The following is a 24,109-nucleotide window of genomic DNA, read 5'->3' on the forward strand; positions in this document are numbered from 1 at the left end:
GAGTGGGTGACGGGCACTGAGGGGGACCCTTGACGGGATGAGCACTGGGTGTTATTCTGTATGTTGGTTAATTGAACACCAATAAAAAATTAATTTATTAAAAAAAATAATAAAGTTTTTTAGGATTATTGGCAAAAAAAAAAGATTTGCTCCTAAATCTATTTTGCAGATATTCTTGAATATCAAGAACAATGAATCCTATGCATACCCAACATGCTGAAAAGATAATAGTAAGATTATTATCACGAAGGAACAACCTCTTGTCAGCAGAAGACTTTTCCCATGTGATATTAAAGAGTTAGAAGACAAGGCAGCCAAGGCTGGAGGTTTCCGAGGCAAGAGGTAAGGCTTTAGATTTTATGCCCAATTGACAATCACTCCTTCATGAAGACGCCAGAAAGATATTCTGAATGTCTAAGGGCTCAGAAACAATATGAGCCTAGGTATCCTCCCTCAATTAAAATCATTTACGGAGGTGCAGAATTTTGCTAAGAGATGAATCAAAATTGAAAACAAAAATAATAGAGAGAAATGGCCAATAAGGACTTCCATTGGACACAGACAGGAGTTCAGATTAGAAGAAAGTACACGATCATAGTACATCTATTAAAACTGGACACGGTCTTAAAAGGATGCTGTGTATTAAAGGCACTACTCACTGTGTGCAGGGCCATGATATCCATGTGCACCTATGTTCCGGGGTGACCGTTGTGGGTGTAGAAATGTGTGTGAGCATGTGAGTGTGCATGTGTGTGCACCTGCATGTGAGGTACCTCCCGCAATGCCAGGTGCACACAGGAAGAGGTGCCCCAAGAGCCCCACCCCGACTCCCCTTGCCCTTCGCAGGCTAGACGTCAAGGAACAATCCTTGGCTTAGGCCCCAACCTCAGTGTGTGTGGGGAAGGTAACCAGGGGCTCATAAGAAGACAAGGAGGGGATCCCTGGGTGGCTCAGCGGTTTGGCGCCTGCCTTTGGCCCAGGGTGCGATCCTGGGGTCCCGGGATCGAGTCCCGCATCGGGCTCCCAGCATGGAGCCTGCTTCTCCCTCCTCCTCCTGTGTCTCTGCCTCTCTCTCTCTCTCTCTCTCTCTCTCTCTCTCTCTATGCCTATCATAAATAAATAAATATTAAAAAAAAAAAAGAAAGAAAGAAAAGGAAAGGAAAAAGAACTGAAAAGTTATTGGGAGCAGAAGATAAGATATGGGGGGAAGGGAGGAGGCGTGGGGTCCTGGGACAGGGGCAGAAGGGAAGGAGCAAGCACATCCTCAGGGCAATTTTGAGACACCACCACCACCAAAGACATGAAGGGGCCAGCGTGTGCAGTGGGGGAGTCTGCAGGCTTCCTCAGAAAATGCCAGACTCTTAACATCCCATCAGGAAGCTGACCTGTCAGCCCCATAGTGCATTTGGGGACCCCGTGTACCAGCTGGGCTGCCTTGTCAGTGTTGCTCTCATTGGAGGGTGGGCTGACCTCCGAGTAGCCATTAGCTGTCCCCCGTGTAGGAGTGGCGCTCACTCAACAAACAAAACCCCCGGGGATTTTGAAAAGCCTGCTGCCTGCTCTTACGGGGAGGATGGTAGACTTATCAGGGTGCTTGAAACCAGCCACAGGCCCTCCTGCTGCACCTCACCTCATCTTTACCTCCACTGAGGCAGGGGTTCTGCTAAAGGAGGAGGAATGGAGACTCGGAGACTCGGAGACTCGGCTCTTCAATACTACCAATGAGAAAGTTCTAAGGCCTGGACTTTGTTCCAGGCCTGCCTGCCGGCCTCTGTTGCCGGATTCTTTCCTAAAGCCCGTCCTCGAGTCAGTACAGTGCTAACCGTGCCTTTGTTCGGGGCACAGCTTCCGGGCCTGGACCTGGATCTGCAGCCTGGCGCCCGCAGAGCTCCCAGCGAGCAGGCAGCCCCCTGCAACCTCTCCGCAGTGGCCCGTGTCTTACACGGAACCGGCCATCTCGCCTCAGGTGGTCCGGGCAACCCTTCGGCCCGGCGGCTATCAGCTGCCTTCACACGGGCTGTGACTTAACTAACACAGCACGTCATTTCAGTCTCTTATTAAATGTAGCGGCGGCGGCGGCGCTGCCACTGTGCCCTCTCCGGGTGCCGCTGCCTGGCCCTGCCCTGCCCGGGGACGCTCCGCGGCGCCCTTGCCAGGGCAGGACTGGGGGCCCGGGGGCGGCAGCCCGGGGCCAAGCCCCCGCTCTGGTGCGACGTGGTCTCAGGCCTCCCGGGGCGGGGAGAGCGGCGGACACTGGCCTGTGTCTCATCACACTGCCTGTGGCACGTCACCTGCTCCGGTCGCCCGGCCCGTGCCATCCTTTCTGGGTCGTGACGGTCTATCATTGTAAGACCAGGTTTGAGGCAGAAGATCAAACACGGAAACCACAGAGGAACGTGACGATTCCAAGAGCAGCTCAGAGTTCAGAAGATGCCAGCGAAGGGGATTAAAGCACACCTGACAGCCAGGGATGGGACGGGGCCACACGGCATTCCAGGCGGTGTGTGAGACTTGTGCCCTCTGTCCACATCCCCTCAGGGGACAGGCCGCAGTGCCCAGGAGCACTGTGTCCGTCCCCCTCCCCCGGCGCCCTGGACCACGCTGGGTGCGCTAGACACACAGCCCTCCGCACCAGAGGCGCTGCGCCGCGAGCCACTGAACCGAGCAAGCAAGTCCCTCGGGCTCATTCACACTAACAGGCAGGAGGCACTTTACTTAATGCAAAACAGGGAAGCAAGCCTTTTGCTACACCGATTCCTGCAGGCACACCTGGCCTGGAGACACCTGACATTCTCAGTTCCCTGCTCTCCAGATAAATAAAACAAGAAGGGGGTGCCTGTGGCCAGTCGGTTAAGCATCTGCCTTTGACTCAGGCCATGACCACAGGGTCCTGGGATGGACCCCACAGCCGGCTCCCTGCTCAGTGGGGGAATCTGCTTCTCCCTCTCTGTCACTCCTCCCCTGCTGCTTGTGCTCTCCCTCTAAAATAAGTAAATAAAATCTTTAAAAAATAAAATCAGAAGGGCTCATGTCTGGATTCTATACCTTATCCACCTTTCTTACTCTTCCTTATCCCATGGTCCATGCTGGGGAATGGAAGTCTAGTCTGTTGAGAATATGGTGAGGCTCCTTCCCTTGTCACCACACAGGGGTGAAGCAAAGGTCTCTTAAGAAGAAATGAACCTGCTCCCTAGATGGCAAGGTGGAATAGAGGAAAGAGCCTGACTCGAGGAAGATGGCAGAACATTCCTCAGGAGGTCTGTGAAGGCCCCAGGACTCCCAAAGGAGATCAGGTGTATTCCCCACAGCCTTTTACCCTTGCCCTTGGAAGCTCAAACTCATCTTTTAGTCTAAGGAAAAAGCAGAAGATAGTGGGTTTTTCTTATGACCCACCAGAAGAGTCAGAAGTAGCACACATGGGGAGCCCAAATGATTTCAACTCAGATGGGCCAACATGCCACAGATAGATTTGAGCCAGGGAAACCAGGAATCACATCAGACTTCAATATGGAGCCAAAGGGCTGAAGCTAATGTAACTACATGTATACCATCCAAAAGCAGATAAAATGGGTTCTGGCCATTTTGCACTGGTTTACAGCATCTCAAACCAGTTTGGTGAGGTCACCAGTGGATCAAACTAGCTTAAAAAAAAGCTCAAACTAGTTGTGACTAACTTCAGAGTGGCCTTAACCCAATATCTTCATGGAATTGCAGCACACCCGTTTCAGCTGGCTAATGCCAGCCTGGAATGCTTCTATACAGTCCAGACTGTCTTGAATTAGCTTAGCCCAGAGGGGACCAGCTTGAAGTTCAGGCTTACTCAGATTTGATCTGGCTGATTGCAGGGAGAAGGAAGGTAACAATGATTGATCACCTATGCAGTGTCCAGCCCTGACCTACAGGCTTTACCCACATTTCCTCATCTAATCTCAACAGCTCAGAGAGTTGTGTATAATTAACCCTCACTTCCAGAGATAATATGACTTGCAGAAGATTCTGTTATCTGTGAAGTAGCAGAGCTGGCATATAAATCTCATAGCTGATGCCATTTCAATTCCACTCTGCATCTTGTCCATGTGAGAGGACCTTTAGTAACAGGTAGAGATGGGGCTTTAGAGCACGGGACGAAGGACAAAAGAGAGCGATTAAAGCATCCAGAACTGCCTGGAGGGAATGCCTTAACGGAATGCACCACCATCATCATCCACAGTGATCATCATTTCTTGTGGATTAATGAGCAACATCTGGATGGGATTCCTGGCACGGGCTATAGCTCTGGGACCATTTGTTCTCCAAACCAAACTTACTTAAAATGCTTGTTGCCTGAGAAAGGCTCAGGGGAAGAACACTTATTATTTTTGAGTGATGAATTTCCATGGAGAGGAGTTTATACAATGTCTAGACAATCCATGCCTTTAAGGATGGAGAACACTATGCCAAGACACAGAAGACAGGAGGGATTTTGTTCCTAGTTGAAGAAATCGCTTTGACCTTGTCTACCCATTCCTGCCTAGGGCTCAGGAATTGGATATAGTGCTGATGTGGCCTTTGATCTTTCAGGGGCAAGGTCATCTGATCACAAGCGTGGCCTTGTTGGTGAGGTCAGACCAGAACCCACAACTCCTCATATGTTCCGTTTGATGTACTTCGCTATCAGAGTAAGTCTGTGCATATTCATGGCCTGTTGCCCGCCATAGCTTATGCCTTCCTCTCCACAGGACACTTGTGAGGCCTGGAGCAGGTCAGACCCTACTATTGGGCTGTGTGCTGCACTCACTTTGGGGCTGACTGAGCCAGCTGGTTGCAGCTGGGTTGCCCAGTGGCTCTCCCCAGTCAAAAGCTATGCCCCTGGGACAACCTGGGAAGCAGGAGCCCAGTGATAAGGTCGGAAAGAAAAGAGAGAAAATTAACTTCTAGCCTGCCTGCAAAGGACTCTATCCCAGCAACCCCACGGCCTTTCGCAGCACCACCCACTCAGAGCCAGACTTGCTCACTTCACCCTGGGTAGGGCTGCCAGGTAAAACACAACGGGGCCCAGCTATACTTGAATTTTAGATGAACAACAAATAATTTCTTAGTATAAAAAAATTCACTGTTTATCTGAGATTCAAATTTACCTGGGCATCCTGTGTTTTGTGAAATCTGGCAACCCTACACTGGCATGATGAGTGGTCTATTACTTTATGGGTAGGTAAGCTGGTTAGTTTCTTTCTCTGGTTCAGCTATTCCTTATTCAAATATTTTGTCCTTTTAAGCCTTTCACCTTGTACTTAGGGTAGCTGTCTCTGTTCTGACGTCACAAGTGATATTCTTGTCACTCTTCCTTCTCTGTGTTTATTTTTCCAATTTCCGACCACCTATCTTCAAGGAAGTCCTCAAGCTTTCTGCTTTTCCTTTTCCACTAAAACCTATTTATGTTAAGTATTACCTCCCCCCCCCCCCCATATCTCTTATTCCTTATTTTTAGAGTCTTTTTGCAACACTGTTGGGCAGACATGCAGGTCACCGCAGGTCACTGACAATGACAGCCTGCCTCAGCTGGACCACCTAGAACCCTGGAGTCAGCATCAAGTGAGAATCCCTAGCTGAAGATTGGATTTCTAGCAGGGAGATCCCTGCTTCATCAAAGCCTAGCTCTTAGTCTGTGAGATAAAGGTGTGTGTGTGTGTGTGTGTGTGTGTGTGTGTGTAGGGGAGCTCACCTGCAGAGAGCAGAAGGCCTGGGTATAGGGTGGCATCCGGACCAGGTAGGAGGCGACAATGATGGCCGAGGAGTAGTGAGTGTAGTAGTGGCACTGGACGGTCATGTCTCCTGCAATGAAAGGATACATCTGGGGTGGATTTCCCACCTGGGCTGGGAGATCCTATAGACACACAGGCTCTATGATCCTCAAGCATGAGAACAAGCCCTGCTCAAGAGAGCACCTGCAGGCCACTGGAGCCTTGGTTCTGCTCACAGATGCCATTATAATTTGGCCAGTAACCACCAGTGGTGGAAAGCCTATTCAAGACCTCCAGCTGCATCCTGAGTCCTCAGTGTCCCACTCTCAAGAATGTGGGCTGAGCCAGGCTCTGGGAAGTCTGGACTCCAGATTTATGGGGAAAAATGCTTTGGTCTTCTAAGTTAAGGACTATGTAGAAAGCCCCAACATGCCTACCATCCCATCACCGCAGTCGGCAAAGGCCTGACCCAGCTCCCTGCAGTGACTGCTCAGCCATCTTGCTGCGAGCCCATGCCTAGCCCAAAGCCCTTCCTTGTGCCAAGTCAATTGTTTGGGAGGTTGGTGGAGGAACTTGCACAATGTCCCAAACCCAATGGGCAGCTCCAATGCACACCCAGGGTGAGATGGGAGAGAATAGGGCCAAAGCTAGTGAGATCCGACGCTCCCTTGGTCTACCTCTGTGCAAAGTGCCTGGCCACGCCTGGCTACCAGAGGAACAGCACCTGGGTGGGGGCCCTGGGGGGGCCCTAATGATTGAACTTCGGCCTCAGAAGGAAATAAGCAGGGAAAGGAGTGCTTGCGCAACCATCCACATCCTCCCATCTCCCCTGAGCAAGTCTGAGTGCCAGCCTCATGTAGAGCAGGGGTCCCAGGCAGGCCTCTACGGGGCTGTGCAGGATGCGGCAGGAGCCTCCTTACCCTGCTGAGAACCTGCTCACCAAAGGCAACGGTTCAATAAGCCTTCCCAAAGCACGCTGCTTCTGGTTCCCAAGGGAAATTTTCATGGTTCATGGATGGCTCTCCCTTATTTTAAATTACATGTTTATTTCAAAGTGTTTGAAAAAACCAATATAGCAAGGATCAAATGCATGATAGATAAATGTCTTTTTAAAATACACTCATCAAAGTTTAGAAGTGAATAGATCAAAAGAAAAAAAATTAAGGCAATAAGAGTTCAAGTCTCCTGTGAATGTGGCAAAAATTGTGCAGATGAACAAAGTTTGGGAAGTAGGTTCTAGAGCAAGACAAATACTGGCTCTGCTGTGATCTTGAATGCGTTGCCTGAACTCTCTGAGTTTAATTCCTTCTCTTCAAAATGGACCACTGTATTTACGAAGGCAGGCTGGCCTGTGCCTGGAATATAGAAAGTGCCGAGTGAATACACTCTCTGCTTCTGCTTCTGCTGGCCCCTTCGGTGGAGGTATTAGCTCTTAGCACAGTAGTTCTCAGTACCCTCCAGACCTCACCACAGCCTTACTTAAATCAGGATTTCTAGAGGTGAGCCCCGGACACGAGTGTGTTGGAAACCTGCACGGGTGATGCCTCCGTGTAGCCAGGGTGCAGGCCAGGGCACTAGAGCTGTTCCCTGTCCAAATGTCATTGTTTCCACATTAGGTGAGAGCCTAAACAGTTACCAACGACCATTTCAAGGCATTCAGATGAGCAACACTGCAGAAAAATGTCAAGCTGGGATTTACCTACCTTCGGTCTTCTCCACTTCTTTAAACCTCTGGATGAATTTCAGCTTCCTTTCCTTGGTCTGAGCCCCCATGGGCTTTGAGAGATCTCGGAAAGTCTTGGGATTCATCAAGTTCAATGTCTAGAAGGCAGATGTGTGGTTCGAGTTAACTCCCCTCAGACCCTCTTGTACCCCAGCGACACTTCAAGAGCCACGGTCTTTAGTTTTATGGTTCTCTTTATTGGTTTATTGTCATTTGGTCTGAACCCCCTCTGGTGATTAGCAGGCGTGCTGAGGTTTTACGGCCCCAGAGCCAGAGATCCACAAAGACTTAATAAGAGAGAGGAGGAAAATAAAGAGGAGGGGAAGATTGAGTTCACACTGAACCTGTTCCAAGTTGACCCAAATTAGAACATCACCACCACTTACTGAAGAGACTTTCAAAAGAATCCCCGTTGTCCCTGAGGCACTTGGCTCCAGCCCTCACAGAGAGCACTGTACGCTTCAGTAGTTCATGGTCCTTGCCAGGGAGCAAACTGACTCTCTAGAAGTGAGCAGTCCTCTGTTCCAGGGGGAAATGTGAGCCCACTCCCTTCTGGGCAATGACAGCATGTAATGTAACCCCTTCCCCTGCCCTGGAGAAGATCCTACAAGGCAGTGGAGACCTGAAGGTTTTAGGGCCAGGTATCCTAGGATTGTTTGCTTTTAGCACAGATGTTCTACGTGTTAGCAGAGGAGCTGTGTATTCCCCAGGATTTTCATGTCTGATAGAAACTGTTTCTTTATACTTCTTTTCCTTTTCGCTAGCAGTGAACCACTGCAATCCCCTGGGCAGGCAGGGTGTGTCCCCACCCTGCACCTGCAGAACCAGGGGTGGGGGCAGAGGGGAGCAGGCAATTCTCACACCCCGGTGACAGATGACCCACTTGGAGAGCCATGCTCAGCCACGGCTGGTTTTGCCAGGACAGAATGGGGCTTCATAGCTGCTAGATCTTCTGATTCTCCAAAAGATATTGGAGAGCCAGATTTTAAGGAGAAATCTCCTGATGTTTAAATACGGGTAAGTAATCAAAATTTCAAGCCAAACAAAAGGGGCTTGTAAACCACCACTTTGCGGCATGTGAGTTAAAGCTGGGATTTGCATGTTTCATCTTTGAAATACCTCAGCCTCAGATGGATCATTAGGGAAATAAAAGGCAACATATGAATGGCAAAAAAAGTTTTGTGTTAAATGTCTTACATCAAAAGACCGAGGCCCCTTCTCCCAAATCCTAGGTATGGGCCTGGATTCCAAGCAGCCCTCGGCAGGACTGGCAAGGGCTGGTCTGAACCAGGACTTAGTCACCTTTGGTCTTTATACACGAAGCCCAACACACCTCTTGATGGCCAGAGCCGAGGTGGTCAGGACAGTGCTCTACAGCCAGGTCATTCCCAGCAGTGTCACTGTGGCCCAGCTGTGTCAGCTTTCTTCCTCCATCCCCTGCCTGCTGAGGTCCAGGGGCATAGGCCAAAGGATGGAATGATCTGGTCTTGCCATCAGCTCCCCCTGTCCCAACATGTCTTGGTCCAGATCCTGGGTGACGTCCACATACCAACATCTCAATGGGAAGTAGTTGTTAGTTGTTTTCTAAGACAGGCTACAGGGGAGTAGTTTGTTTTCGTTGGTCTCTGGGTCTCTCCTTTCCTCTACCCCAGACCCACCCAATATATGTTGATTCAGGAAATAAACTCCGTGGCCTACTTCACTGGAAGGACCACCATCGGTCCATGGCAGTGTCTCAGCAGATGGGTATCAGCTGCCTTGATAGTAGTGAAAAAGCCAGGAAACCCCCTGGGGCACATGTGAGCAACTGTCCTCTTCGTGCTGGTCATCCCACAGGTGTGTGTGTGTGTGCGGGGGGTCCCCTTCCCATAGGTGGAGTTAGACAGGAACCCAAACAGCTAGTTCCTGTCTAGCAAAGGTCTCCTCAGGGGTGAGGGCTGAGCAGCCCTCAGGCCCAGGTAGACCGAATCCCCCATCATAGAGGCTCTGCGTGCTGATCTAGCATGCTCTGGTCTTTAGGGTTAGAAAGCCTCAGGACATCTAAAGAGTATCCACGGGAATACTGTACCTGTGAGGTGTAGTCAGCCAGGACCCAGGGAAACACTGGATACTGCATATAGTCATTGTAGGTCCTTCCAGCCACGGTGTTGAGGTACATAAGATATTCGAAATTGCTGATGTCCCTTTTCTACCAGAAGGAACAATGAGGAGTTAACTAAACATGGCTGGCATCTTCCTAAGGGCCATGGGGGTCTATCTCTCAGCCCTCTGCAGCCCTCCCCATGCAGGTGAGAATAGGCGGCACACACCTCCACCGTTCCCGGTGAGCCTGCTCACAAGCCGGGCCGAATCAGGGAGGCCATACTAATTTCAAGGTGAACTGAAGCAAATATATTCAGGAAGCGAAGTCGGCCAGGAAAAAAAGTATGTATATACATATGCGTACATATATATATAGCTCAATAGTCCAAAGCCAAGGATAAAGCCTTCTTTTGTTTAGTTGTTGGGTGTGATACTCAAAAGTTGATTAAAATAAGAGCATGGATGCTGTGGGTAAACTTACTGCTGAGCTTTTTATGATTAAAAAAAATCAGCTGAGGGGACCTTGCAATCACAGAGAAAGAAGCCTTCAGAGGCTGAACAACTGTCTTCCTCTGGGAATTTAGGGATTTTCTTTTCTGTCCTGTCTTATTGGGACAACACTCATTGTTAGGGCCTTAGAATGTGCAATCAAGATATTGATTTGTACAGGGACTCTATTTGGGAGAAATTACCAAGGCCAATGAGTGAATGGACAATCCTGTATAGCTGTGACTTCCTACTTGGGACCTGAATGCTATGATCTCCCTTGGCCCCTTTCCTCCCTTGACCCCTCGTGGGGAAAGGATTTTGGACAAGAATGACCAAGAGGTAATTTCTTGTTGCCATGTGGTCTCTAGGACCTACACTCTTGGGCACCCTGCCTTTCATTGAGAATCACTGGCCAAATGTCTGTTCATTCAAGCTGAGAGCCATGTGGGTCTTCTCAGAACAAGAAGGGAACACTTGTGCCCCTCTGCACTGTGTCCATTTATAAATAGGTGTCTATCTGCATGCATGGAGCACATGCACATGCAAGGACGTGTCTACACACACACACACACACTTCTGACTCCAAGCCTCAAGTACCACTTTCATTCACTGAGATCTTTTTAGGGAAGTATTAGGGACATTTTGGTAAACTAAAAAAATAAGATCCCTCCTGAGTCACCCTCATGCTTTGTCTCTCCATCACTGGGGCCTGAGCTTTTTTATTATTTGCCTTCCCAGAGGGTCTTCTCAGACCTAGAGTCCTCTAAGGAGGTCACTATACCTGCCACCTCTGCAGCATGGTCCTATCGGAGCCCGGGTATCTCCTGTGGGACAGAAAACAATGACAGTGACCAAATATCTCAAGGCACAAATGAGGGGAGACGTGGGAACTTCTGGGACTCTGCGGGACCAGGGCATCCAGGAAAGCCACAGACTCCCCAGGGCATATAGCAGCTCTCCCAACAGGCTTACAAGATTATTATACAAGCTCTGCTTGCCCCCACACTACCCTACTGAAGGTTGGGCTCTTGTGGTTACTTTTGCTCTGCTGTGATGCTGGAATGTTCTACTGCTGCCTTAAGTGTGGCCTGTGGGGAAGTCCCAGGGCCATGAAGAAGCAGGCTCAGAGGCCTCCCTGGGGCTCCCATAGCCACGCCTCAGCCTTCTTTACCCATGTACATGTAATATATGTGATTATATTATACTGCACATATGTGACTATACTACATGCACATTTTAAAAATGTGGAGGCCACAAAATATAAGAGTCTTCGAACTACCACTCCCAATCAAGAAGTAGTTAATGGTTTCCAGAGTCATTTTACCCCTATACCTGCCTATATGCTTATATCATTTTTTTGGTAAGCTATATTTTTGTATATTTAATTGCTATTTTAAAATTTTAATGCATTTTTTTCTAATTACTCTTGTTTTAAAAACAAAACATGCATGTAATTGACTTAAATGTGAATAAAAAGCAGGTTTTGAAAATACTTTGAGTATGTACCCTTCAACTCCGAGGGGCCTGAGGTCATCTACACCCCACTTAAGCCTGTTTAGCAAGAGTTGGAAAGTCAAGGTGAAGGGCTCTGATCAAAGTGAGCTGGTCACCAACAACACAGGATTGTGATGAAAGAGTTTGTGGCCTGCACCTCCCATGGGGTGGAGTTGCGGGGTCAAGGGTGAGTAGAGCACCAGGTCTACTGGTTTTTTAAATTGATGATACATGAAATAATCTTATCTGTGCTTTGTCACTGGCTTCACAGTGGAGTGCGGTGGAGTCACCTTGCATTGCTCTATAGCCTTCATTTCTATAGCAGCGGGACCCCATAGTACAGATGGATTGGGACTGGTCGAGCCTGCCTCATGGTGGGTTTTGTCCTTACAAATGACCTTTCTGTGACCACTTCAGGTCACAAATCTTGGGATCTTCTGTGAATGTACCCATGAGAGAAATTTCTGGCAGCAGTACTACTGGGATAAAAAGTATGAGCATTTTCAAGTTTGCTACATATTGCCAAACTATCCTCTTAAAAGGCTGTACTGATTTATGTTATTACAAATACAATTAAGAAATACAAATCAAACCAAAGAAATACCATTTTTGACCAATGTGGTAGGAAAGGGTTTAGAAGTGCCACAAGATGCTGTGCTGGGAAGGGCATGGGGAGGGGTTCTCTCCATGTGAAATGCCCCTTCTGTTCAGTACGGATTTATAGAGCCTGGTTCCCTGACCTCTGTGGTAGCCCATGGTTCCTTTTCCAACTCTGTTTTCTTGCCCCACTGTCTCCTTGAGACTCTGTTCTACTCTCAAGACCTGTGTTCAAGCTGTTCCACCAAACCAAAGCAAATCACGTCTCCTCTTTCCAGCCACTCCCTCCTCCTTGGTCCCATTCAGATGCCCACAGATGCCAACCCACATGCATTTTATGTTCCACTCACCTCACGCGCAGCACACGAGGACCCTTCAGGCCTCCATCTGGACACGGCCTGGCTGCCCAAGTGCCCTAACAGGGGCAGTGCCCTTTCGTTTTCCCACCACAGTACTGCCAACCTATACTCTGTCTTAGGCTTCCCATCCCTCTTAATTCAATTCTTTCCTTGGTAAGTTTTTATTATAGACAGAATGCAGCTCCCAGGCTGGGCTTCATCTCTCCCTTCGCTGCCACCTCCAAGAGAGAAATCATCCACTGGGTCCATTTTATTCAGACCAATAACAATAACAATGAATAGAAGCAAGACATGGTCCAGTGTAGTGCTTTACGTTGCAAAGGCTCAAGCGAAGATTTAGTTGTCTTGCTCAGTCTGTGAGCCCACCACCTACCCCAGTTCTGGAAGGCAGGCTGCCTTGAAGGCTACGAACACAGGCAGACCCAGGCTGGAGACAATGAGGGTCAACCTCCTGGAAAGGACATGTGCTGAGCCTTCCTGAGGAGGTGGGGCTACAGAGATATGAAGTCAGGACAGCAAAGCTTGGTGGTCTTGTTACTTTATTTTGTTAAGTTTGACAGGAGAGCAGGAGTAAGGGGACAAAATGTACACATTTCAGTTCAGGAAATGAGATACAGCCTGTGTCATTTTCCATTCTAGAAAGGGTTCTAGAATTTTACCAGTGGTCCTTTGTGACATGGCCACCAGGTAGAATGGAAGATAGAGGCATGTCACCATCCCATTTCTCATTTCATCGGCTATGAGCTCCAAGGAAGATCCATCATTTCCTTACTATCAGCAAAGGACGCCATTACCAGCAGTGCTGAGACACCTAACCAAAGGTAAGTCATAGTTTTTGACTTTTTATTTGTTTATTTATGTTTGTTGTATGTCTTTTTTCATTTAATTTGAGAATTTATGTGTATACTCCTACATGGATTTCTTTCTTTTTCTTTTTAAAAATTTTATTTTTTTATTTGAGTCCAGTTGACACACAGCGTTGTGTTAGTTTCATAACATAGTGATTCAACATCTCAATATATTATACTGTGCTCACCATGTGTGTAGCTACCATCTGTCCCCATACAACGCTAGCACACTATCACTGACTGCACTCCCTATGCTGTGCCTTTTGTTCTTGTGACTTATTGATTCTGTAACTGGAAGCCCCTCTTCTTTACTCATAGACTTAATAATAATTATAATACCAATAATTGTCTAACCACTAAATACTGCAGACTTCTTACCCATTGTCTAACTTCTACAGAGATCCAATAAAGCAGGCATTACTTCCACTTATAGATGAGGATGTGGATGTGTGGGGTGAGGGAGTGGCATGCAGCCTAGGGGAGTTCACCATAGCTTGCTGGAACAACTGCAAGTCGGGACAGAGCAGGGACCCGTGAACACCTGACACTGTGTTCAAAGTGTGTGCAAAGCACCTGTCCAGACTAAACCTTGACCCAGGGCTCTGACTCGCAAGACAAGCTCTTTTCTCTGATGAGGGGAAAAGAAGACAAAAGTAAACAAAAAGCAACAACAGCAGAAATCTTAGTTCTGGCTGACTTAGAAGGCAGTTTACCTGACAAATTCATAATTTGTGTACATCTGGAGCTAAAGAATAAGCATTAGCAAAGTTGCCAAGTTATTATTGCATATCCATGAGATAAATATGAAACTGTAGAGGTATTAAAAGTCTGGAAGGATATGTAACATGAAGTTACCTCCAGATGCAGAAATTGAGCAGCTTTAATTCTCATGAGGTTTTACACATCTGCAATATAAAATGTATTTATCTTCTTGTGTATTTTCTTCCTCAAAATATTGATTTTAGTTTTGCTTATGATTTTCATATTATTTATTTTCTAATTGAAATGACGTACTTTTACAAAGAGTCTAATTAGAAATACACTGGGTAGTAGGACTCCAGGCAATTTTTAATTTTCTACTTATCCGGGGCACCTGGGTGGCTCAGTGGTTCAGTGTCTGCCATTAACTCAGGTCATGAGCCCTGGGTCCTAGGATCGAGTTCTGCATCGGGCTCCCTCCAGGAAGCCTGCTTCTCCCTCTGCCTATGTGTCTGCCTCTCTCTCTCTCTGTGTCTCTCATGAATAAATAAACAAATCTTTAAAAAAATTCTACTTACCTGAATTTGATAATTATTTTAAACCCATCTATTGTCTAAATTGAATAATCTGTTTTCTTTTAGCTTTTCATTAAACAAAACAGCGGTGGTATCCATGTATCTAAAGTTTTTGTGGTTAACCATATTTCTATTTCTTAATTTAAACTATTTCCTTTTGCTTTTCTGTACTTTTCAAAATGTGCAGTGCTTAGATTTATTTTGTATTTCAAATTATCTATTTGCTAATTACTTTATTTACTTCCCAACTTCATTTGGGTAGTGCAAATTAGAGTATATTTATTTCTTTATTTCTATGAATGCATTCTCAAATTTTTCTACAATGTTATTTTATTATGCATAATAGTTTTCATATATAACTTTCTGCTGATCTTCTCAATTTCTGGAAATTTAATTTACAGAAAAAAACTGAACAAAAAGATTACAAATGTACAAACATATTCATTGCAGCCCTATTCATGATAGCACACTAAATTTGGAAACAACAAGGAAAACAAAGTCCACCAGATTCGGTATTGCACATTCAATCAAAAGATAGATTTTAGAAATTATATAGCAGCATTTGACATAATATTAATTGAGAAAAAAATGCCTATATACTTGTAAGGCTTTTACAAGCATTATGGTCATTCTAATAGTATAAAAAGGACACAAAGAGAAAACTGCAGAAATAATTAAATTCAAATAAACAGGTAAAGACCACTTTCTGAGAAATCAAAGAACTGAAAAAGCTATTTGGACAAATAACAAGGAAGTTGAGTGATATTTTGTGGGACTTGCTCAATGCTTTATATAAAAAGTAAGGTATTTGTCCCTTAAAGCAGGCAAACATGGCCTTTCTTTCCCAGTAGCAATGTCCCACTCCCAGCGTGGCCATGGACAGCCAGCTGGGCCCAGGTGGCAAATTGCTCCACTGTGCTGCTGAGGGAGGCCGGGAGGAAAGCCCCCTGCGAGAAGCCCGAGGAGCCCAGGCCTGGGTGTCCCTCCGCGTGGGCAGCTAGCTGCACCTGCGCCTGCCAGGGAGTTTAGGGTGTGCTGGAGACCTTTTCAGCTATTGTGTCCTCTCACCTGGCAGGCAGGCATCAAGATTATGCTAATTAACTCCAGTCTCTTGTTGCCTGGTGACAAAGTTTCACAGTTGAGAAGGAAGAACTGGCAGAAACAGGGTAAGTTTTTCTCTGGTAGTGGCCCTGCATTTACGGATTTACTTAAACTTTGCCAAAAAACCACCACTACACAAATTCTGCTTTTTGCTCTCCTCCTTTGTGTAGGCAATTTGGAAATACTGGTTCTCTTGGTGTGCTTTATTTACAAACTTCAGACAGGAGCTAATTCATTATTTAGGAGAGGAGGAAGCTGGCCCTTGAGCCTCAGGCAGGAAGGGCAGCTAGCAGGGGCCGAGCTGGGGACCCAGCCAAGGGGTTAGTTAAGGACCAGCTTGGGAAGGACTGTGTGTATGAGTCTCTGGGGCTTTAGGGACACACTTGGGTCTCTTTCCAAAATCTGAGCCTGGAGCATTTTGCTGTCCCATAAGCAAGGGGAGACTAGTGTTTGAACTGCTTCTTAACCCCACCAGTGACTGACCCCTCAAAGAAAGTGCAGTGTGTTGACGGGATGAGCACTGGGTGTTATTCTGTATGTTGGTAAATTGAACACCAATAAAAAATTAATTTATTAAAAAAAAAAAGAGTGGAGCAGAACAAAGAGAAAAAAAAAAGGAAAGTGCAGTGTGTGTACTCCTCACTTAGGAGGCTAGAGCCTAATGACTATTGACTGTGGTGGTGCTTGGGGCACAATCCATCTTTTGAGAAGTCTGGAGGCAAATCTTTACAAGTTATCCTGAATGCTGGGGTCCATTAACAAGTAGTTAAGTCCTAGGCTGGGCTGGGCCCTGCAAGTAACATACGAGAACAATGCCTTATGTCTCTATTTCCATGACAGGTATAATGGGAAAAGATAGGTGCTCCTACTTCCAGTCTTTATGACTTTGGACAAGCTACTGGCCTCTCTCTTGTCCTCTCTGAGCCTTAGTCACATATTTTTCTAGTGGAGATAAAAATGAATACATCAAGTGGTTATAAGAATTCTTTATAATGTCTGTAAAATGTCTGGCCTATACTAGGAGGTCAGTAATCTATACACACAGTCTGAAAGCAGGAGCTGAATCCAAACATGTTAAAAACTATGCAGTATCATTGCTTTGCAAAGGGTTTGGCACATAGTAGATTTTAAATTCATTTATGAACCGTATGTGATGTTATATTACATGAACCAAGTACTAAACTAGTGTTTAGTAGTTCCTGTGGGATGAAATGGGGAGTCAGAAAGGTTAGGAAATGTGTACAAGGTCACACAGTTAGGGAGAGACAGAGCTGTGACTGGTCTCCAAGCCAGGGTGACTCCCATGCCTTCTGGGCTTGAGCCTTAGCCTGGAGGGAAGTGGGAAATACTGAGACAGCCACTGCCCACTCTGCAGAACACCTGAGCCCCACGCTTGTCTGGAGACCGATTTTTAGGGTCTAGTGCTTGATAACTCCAATTTCTTCTTGGGGATCCTAGGGTCTCCTACTGTTGCTGAGAAGAAATAAAGATGACTTCATGCTCTCTGCCTCCAGGCATCATCTGAGTAATGGGAAAGTCAGACCAAGTGATGTTTCCTGGTCCCTAGTATTACTAGCACACAGTGTGAACTAAAACATGTCCCCCTCTAAATAGGCACCATGGGTTACCCTGCTGCATAATCCATCACCAGCCTTCCATCCACTGCAGAGTCAATTCATTGCCAACTTCCAGTTCCTACCAGTCTCACATCATAGATCTCAACTCAGCCCCCAGAGCTGGGTCTGATAACATGCATATGCTATCCCTGTGGTGAGGGATGAGTATTAAGGATGGGGCTTGAGCTGGTCTAGAATGAGAAGTCTATAGAATCTAGCTCAGTTTAGGCTAGTGTCTGGGAAACACAATGAGTCAGGAGCTCCCTTGTCAGCCCAGAGGGCCAAATTTATCACAGGACCTTATAAAATCAAACTCTCATGGAAAAGCCAAATGGCAGTTCAGCCCACAGACAAGAAAAGTGAGCAGATACTGGCTCTGCTTGAGCAGCGTGTGACCTTGACAGGGGACATGCTCTTGAGGCTTAGTGCTTTATCATTAAAGTAGGGTGTATGGATCAAATGAGATAACACACATAATGCACTTGGACATAAAATTAGTGCTCAGCACAAAAGAGGAAACGTATAGAAAACACCAGGCCTGTGTTTTCTCTTTGACCTATACACGCAACCCAGAAGATTCTGCTCCCACCACATATGGTAAATATGAGCCATCCTTCTCCTCCTCAACCCCTTGATATATATCATTTTCTTCTCCTGTCTGCAAGTGGCTGTCTCCATCTATTCTTCCCTCCCTACCTCTGTAGACTTCCCAGCAGCCTGAGTGATGCTTCTAAACTTTTCGTGTCCCACCTCATGCAGGCTCTCCCCAGATCCTCATCGTCTTCATCTTCTATCCTCTTCATCCAGTCCCTGCTCCAGCCCCCATGGCATTTCCTTTCTCTTCAACACCACCAGCTCCTCCTCACTGGTAGAACTTGCACCTGGTGCACACCTTCCCTACAAGTGTTCTTCCTCAAATTCTCTCATGCAGCTTCATCCTAGTGTGAGCTCAAATGTCATGTAGAGAGGACATCCCAACCTTCTCAGTCTAAATTAGACCACCTCACCCCAATATTCTCTCCCTGATCCTTGACATTCCCTTTGACATACACTAGGTCTGATTTTTTTGCAGAGCATTTGCACCAACTGAAATGATCTTGGGTCTTTTTGTTTGTTTTTATTGATTGATTTGCTGCTCCTAAAATAGGAGCTTTGTGAGAAACACAGTAATGTCTATCTTGCTCACTGTATATCATCCAACCTGACCCTGACTTATATAGAATGACTCAAGTACAAGTTGTTGAATGACTGACTGACTGAATGAATGAACAAGCAAGTGAGTAGCTTGGGCTGTAGCAAGCTCTAGAAGCTAACAGTGGACAAATGTATACTCATATCTTCTAATTGCTACTATGTTTTCTTTTACTATTAATATCATCATTAATAACTTGGGTTTAAAAAGTTGCAGACTTTTGCCCTTGGGAATCAACAAAGATTGTTCCACAAATCTTACATCTGGTGTTAATGACCAGTGGGGAGTGTCCTAGGGCTACTCATTGGAGGGAAATGATTACTACGTGCTCTTCAGTAGATCTACCAGCATTATCTCTTGTCTTAAAGGCACTGACTGTGGGAGCCAGATTACTACTCACTGAACACCCGCTACACACTGGCCACTCAATGCACAGTCACCCCCGCAATTGCTCTTCATAAGAAGCTACAATCTCCTGGCCCATTTTGCTGATCAGCAAACTGAGCTCATGATTAAAACCAGGCTGGCAGTAAAGGTGGGGTGGAGCCCAGTTCTGCCTCAAAGCCCCTGTGTTCCCTGCTGCCCGAGTGCCTGCTTTCTATTAAGTACTTTTATACACAACAGGAAGGGAATACACAAAGTGGCTAATACATGGTCACTATCCCCATCTGGAAAATGCCGAAAAGCTGCTCCATTCTAAACAAGTGCTGTTGGCTGTCTTTATTGCCATCATTTCTATCATCTCCAGCAAGTTATATCTGGCTGCCTAGAGTCAGTAAAGACATCTCTCTTACTGATGGGGCTAAATGCTTCAGTAAACAACTTCAAGTAGGCCTGATAAAGACTCAAGGAGGAATGGGAAATCTGAACTTAGGAAATATTTCTACAAAAAAATAAGATTAGATAGAAATCACAGCATTTTCCAAAGACAGGTGCCTTGCATACAAGCAACAAGCCTCCAAACCACCCTTTTGCACCCTTGAACTTTAGCATCATTTTAAAAATTAGACCATAGTCGTTCCAACAGCCTTCCCCTCTGGATGGAGAAAAGTTAAGCACTGTTTAAATAAATATCTTCCCTTACAAGGCACCGTAGTTTAGGTCACCAACACATAACAGGCCATGTGGCTTATGTATCACAGTCATCTGTGATTGATCAGGGTTTTCAGTGTAATGGAAGGCTTGCTGGCTCTGAGGGAACATCTCTGGAGGGAATGAGAATGGCTGCCTCCCTCCTCTTCTACCACTCCACCACCCTGTCAGCATGGCCAAGCATAGGGGCAAAAACAGGGTTCTCCACCTTCTGCTTAATTTGCACATCTGCAGTGTGCTTCTTGGGTGCCCCTGTATCTCTATTTGCCACAGCAGCCAGGCAAATCAGGGTTCTCAACCAACCACTGGCACTGCTGCCACCATCCCATCACCAAAGCTCCCCTTCACTAAGCACCTGTCACATCATAACCTTTTTCTCCTATGCAACTCTCACATTGCCCTACTTTACTGAGGAAACTGAGGAAAGCATTGTATGCATCTATTTGGAAAGTCTTCCTGTCCTCAAGGGTGTCCCACTGGGGCTGGGTACACACTCGGTGACCAATAAATATTTGATGTGAAAGTGATGACTTTTCCCCAAAGACCTCTCCCTTGAAAAATAGTCCGCAATGTTCTAGAGGCCCTTTCAAAGCAGGTGGAAAAACAATGGGTCAAGAGAGATTCCACAGGAGCTATTACAAGCTGTGGAATCTGGGATGAAGCTGACCCCTTTCTGAGGTCATGGAAACTGGGATGCCCTTGTTAAGCATCTTGAATTCATTCATTCTACCAATACTGTCGGAGGGCCTCCTGCTTGCCAGGCACTGGGAGTTTAGAGCCTGGCCAGAGAAGAGATCAAGGGACAGACAATAAAAATAAGCACACCAAGTAAGTCTATTATAAAATATATTTGGGTGATAAATGTTATGGAAGAAAGCACAGCAGAGGAAGGAAGATCAGGGTATGTTAGGGTTCACTTTGCATCATTAATTGGAGGATCAGGGCAGGCCGAATTGAGAAGGTAAAATTTACCCAAAACCTTGAAGAAGATGAACAAGTAGGTCAGTCAAGTAAATGTCTGAGAGAAGACCTTCCAGAAGAATGAAACTGTTGGAGTTTCAAAGGCCATAAAGAGAACTTTGTGGGGCAAGTTAGAGGAATGGCAGGGCTGGGTGGTGGATGTGGAGTGAGTGTGGGGGTGAGCGGTGGGGAGCCCCTCAGAGAGGTGGTGGCTCAGGCCATGAGGCCACCGGAAGGTCTCCAGCCTTTACTTGGGTGAAACAGAAGTCACTGGAGAGCTGTGAGCCAAGGAGTAACCATTTGCCACGGTAACAGAATTCCCCTGGCTGCTGTGTTGAGAACAGATTGCATGGGGCAAGCAGGTGAATAAAACAAGATAGGAGGTCACCCCAAACGCCCAGTGGGAAACAGCAGTGACTCTGCCAGGGCATGTGGTGGCCAATGGTAGGATTCTGGATTGACTTTGAGCACAGAAGGGACAGGATTTCCTGATGGACCAAACATGGAACATAAGAGGAAAAGGAGTGTTGAGTGTGATGCCACAGTTTGGGGCCTGCCTGACACACAAGATGCTGTTGCTGTCAGCCTGGCTGGAGAAGGCTTTGGGTGCAGCTGGTAGATGGGGAGCTCGGCTTGGGACCTGATGTGTTTTGATGCCTTTACATAGTACAAGTAGAAATGTTAAGGAGGCAGAACGATACGTAAGTCTGGGATCGGGTGGTGAGCTCTAGGTAAGAGATAAAAGTTGGGGAGTCATTAGTGTATTTAAGGCAATGAGACCAGATGAGATCATCAAGGTACCGAGTGTAGGCAGAGAAGAGGCAAGTGGCTTGGCCATGGCCCCCAGGGAACCCATGGCAGACACAGTTCTAAACCAGCCCAGTCAACTCCCTCCCATGTCTGGTCTTTCCTCCACTGCCTCCTGGTGCCCCCACTCAGTAAGGGGTCCTGCATATGGTAGCTTCCTGGTGGACCCAAGACCTCATCTGGGGGGAACACGCTCCACTGTGAGGTACCAGCCCAGTACAGCACTATGGCTGCTGCCAGCCAGGGGGCTGGGTTTCCTACCTTCTCAGGTAGAAATTAGAGAGGAGAGGGCATGGGCTTGTCTGTGATCACCTCGGGGGAAGTGTGGGGACTGGCTTTCTCCCTTTGGCTTGACATGCAGCTAGGGTATCACTTGGAAAATAAGTCAGGTCATGTCTGCTCTGGTTCCTTTTTGCTGATTTTGTTTTTAATTGTGCGTCTGGCCTGCCTACCTGCCTTTCTTCTCTTCCTCCCTTCCATGCCCCTTCCTTCTCTCCTTCCTTTCCTTCCATTTTGCTCCCTCCTTCTCCGCAGCGCTTGCCCCTCCCCTCCCCTCTGCCACAGGGCCTTTCCTTTTTTTTTTTAAAAAATTTTTTTTTAATTTTTTTTTATTTATTTATGATAGTCACAGAGAGAGAGAGAGAGGCAGAGACACAGGCGGAGGGAGAAGCAGGCTCCATGCACCGGGAGCCTGATGTGGGATTCGATCCCGGGTCTCCAGGATCGCGCCCTGGGCCAAAGGCAGGCGCCAAACCGCTGCGCCACCCAGGGATCCTGTTTTTTTTTTTTTAAATTAATTTTTATTGGTGTTCAATTTACCAACATACAGAAAAACACCCAGTGCTCATCCCGTCAAGTGTCCACCTCAGTGCCACAGGGCCTTTCCATCTGATATTTCCTCTATCCAAAATCCCCCTCCCTATCTCCCTGGACCCTTGCTTCCTTCAGTGTCTGCCCAGATATTGTTTTCTCAAGGAGGCCCTTCCTGGTCACCCTCTCCAGAAGTATATGCCCCCGCTTCCCTCCCAGCACCATCTCTGTTTCTTTTGTCCTGACTCTTTCACGTCCTAGCTCTCATTGCCACACAGCATCGTACATTCCTTTACTTTTATTCCTCTCGTTCTTCACTTGGCTTCTGTATAAAACTGATCATGGCAGTTTTCAGGCACCTATTATTAATTAGTGAATAATTAATTCCAAAGGGCTGTGGGAAGCTCAACTGTTCCCTTATGGTTGATCTTCAGGGCTCTCCTTCAAAATATCTCATAGCTTCACACGGGGAAGATTTACAGCCCCCTCTGAGCTGGGGGCTTTCGTACAGCAGATGGGGGCACCACACCAGGGTATCAGCTCATGGAGGTCTGTGCTGTGTTCACCCCTCTGCAAGTTCTCCCTGGGACCAGGTGGGGTACAGAAGACATGTACACACTGCGGGGCACTTGTAGAGAATGGCCCCCTGTCTCTGCAATCTTGGGGGTTCTGTGCCCCAAGGAGTGATGTCTCCTTGTCCTCCAGGATAAAGTAATTTAAAGTCTGCACCTGGTGAGGCAGAAAGGCCATAGTATGGATGCTGGGCTGTGGAGACTGAGTCTGGTTTCTACTGAATTGGAGCCCTGGAGTCCTAGCTCCACTGTACACCTGTTGCACTGTCCTGATCATGCCACTATTTCCTCTCTCTCCCCCAACACACAAAGGCACAAAATGGGCCTCCAAGGATCACTCTCTCTCACCCCACCTTAGGAAGCAGCTACTTTTATTGTCCTAATTGCAGAAGTGGGAGGTAAAGCTCAGTGAGGCTCAGGGAACAGTTCAGGGTCCCCCAGATGGTGAAGGGGGAGGCAGGGGGCAACCCACATGGACCTAAACCTCCTGTATTTTCATCCTTCTGAATCACTTTTCTGAGTCCATTTCGTTATCTGTAGGAGAGGCCAAGGCTGTGGGGAGAAAAGGCAATAACATCTATCTGGCAGTAGCAGTATCTAAACCTTGTTGGTTGAAACTGAATTAACACTCATCTCTTGAGGTTTCCAGGTGCCAGGACTAACCAGTCCTTCCACTTTCCTGCGTGTGTAGGTTGATTTGTGTGTTGAGAATGCACTAGTTGATGAACAAGGCATTTCTAGTCTGTTAAACTAATAATCTTAATATTTTATTTTAATTATAAGGCACCTATTCCCTTTTGCTCCTTTAACAAATCCAATTAAAACAGAGTACATTCAGAATTATAAAATAGATGCTATTAAACCAATAAGAAATCATAATCTTTTGTTATTGGGCCGTGTGACTCCTAGTAACTTTTGCTCCAAATAAAAGTTGAATTCTTATTATCTGCCAGGGGAAGGGGGCAGTTTGACGTATAATGACATCATAGGCAGCACATGTGCAGAGCTGCAGTGATGCTCAGGATGGAGAAGTAAATAATATTAAGGGTAGACAAAGCTATACATGCATAATAGCCCTGTAAGACACTTAGAGCTGCACTGATCAGATTAGATAACTGCCACACAAAGTGAACTTGGTAGCTTCCACACAGACACTCTGTTTGCTGCAGCTCTGTTATCAGGGGAGGAGCACTCCGCCCAGAAGTCCTGGAATGTGGTGAGCTGCATGAGCTTGAATGAACTACTTCATGCCTGACTCCACCCCACAGCATCCTTACCTTGGGGTAGGAGGAATATTCCCACCTCAAAGGAGAGTAGTGAGAACTGAATGAAGTGGCAAAGGGAGGTGGCTTTGTGAGGCAGAAGCATGATGT

At 46.7% G+C, this 24,109-nt stretch overlaps 1 protein-coding gene across 3 annotated transcripts in view; it reads right to left on the bottom strand.

Annotated features, from left to right (window-relative positions):
• WDFY4 (WDFY family member 4) overlaps positions 1-24,109 on the bottom strand; it is a 288,429-nt gene that overhangs the window by 32,601 nt on the left and 231,719 nt on the right. For all 3 annotated transcript variants that reach the window (XM_041743891.1, XM_041743892.1, XM_041743890.1), the window contains exons 48-51: positions 10,796-10,838; positions 9,512-9,631; positions 7,424-7,541; positions 5,702-5,811 (exon numbers count right to left, since the gene is read on the bottom strand). In XM_041743891.1, coding sequence (XP_041599825.1) covers positions 5,702-5,811; positions 7,424-7,541; positions 9,512-9,631; positions 10,796-10,838 — 391 coding nt within the window. The remainder of the gene's footprint in view (positions 1-5,701; positions 5,812-7,423; positions 7,542-9,511; positions 9,632-10,795; positions 10,839-24,109) is intronic.

This window comes from Vulpes lagopus, chromosome 2 (genome assembly GCF_018345385.1).
Source record: "Vulpes lagopus strain Blue_001 chromosome 2, ASM1834538v1, whole genome shotgun sequence".
In the NCBI taxonomy this organism is placed as follows: domain Eukaryota; kingdom Metazoa; phylum Chordata; class Mammalia; order Carnivora; family Canidae; genus Vulpes; species Vulpes lagopus.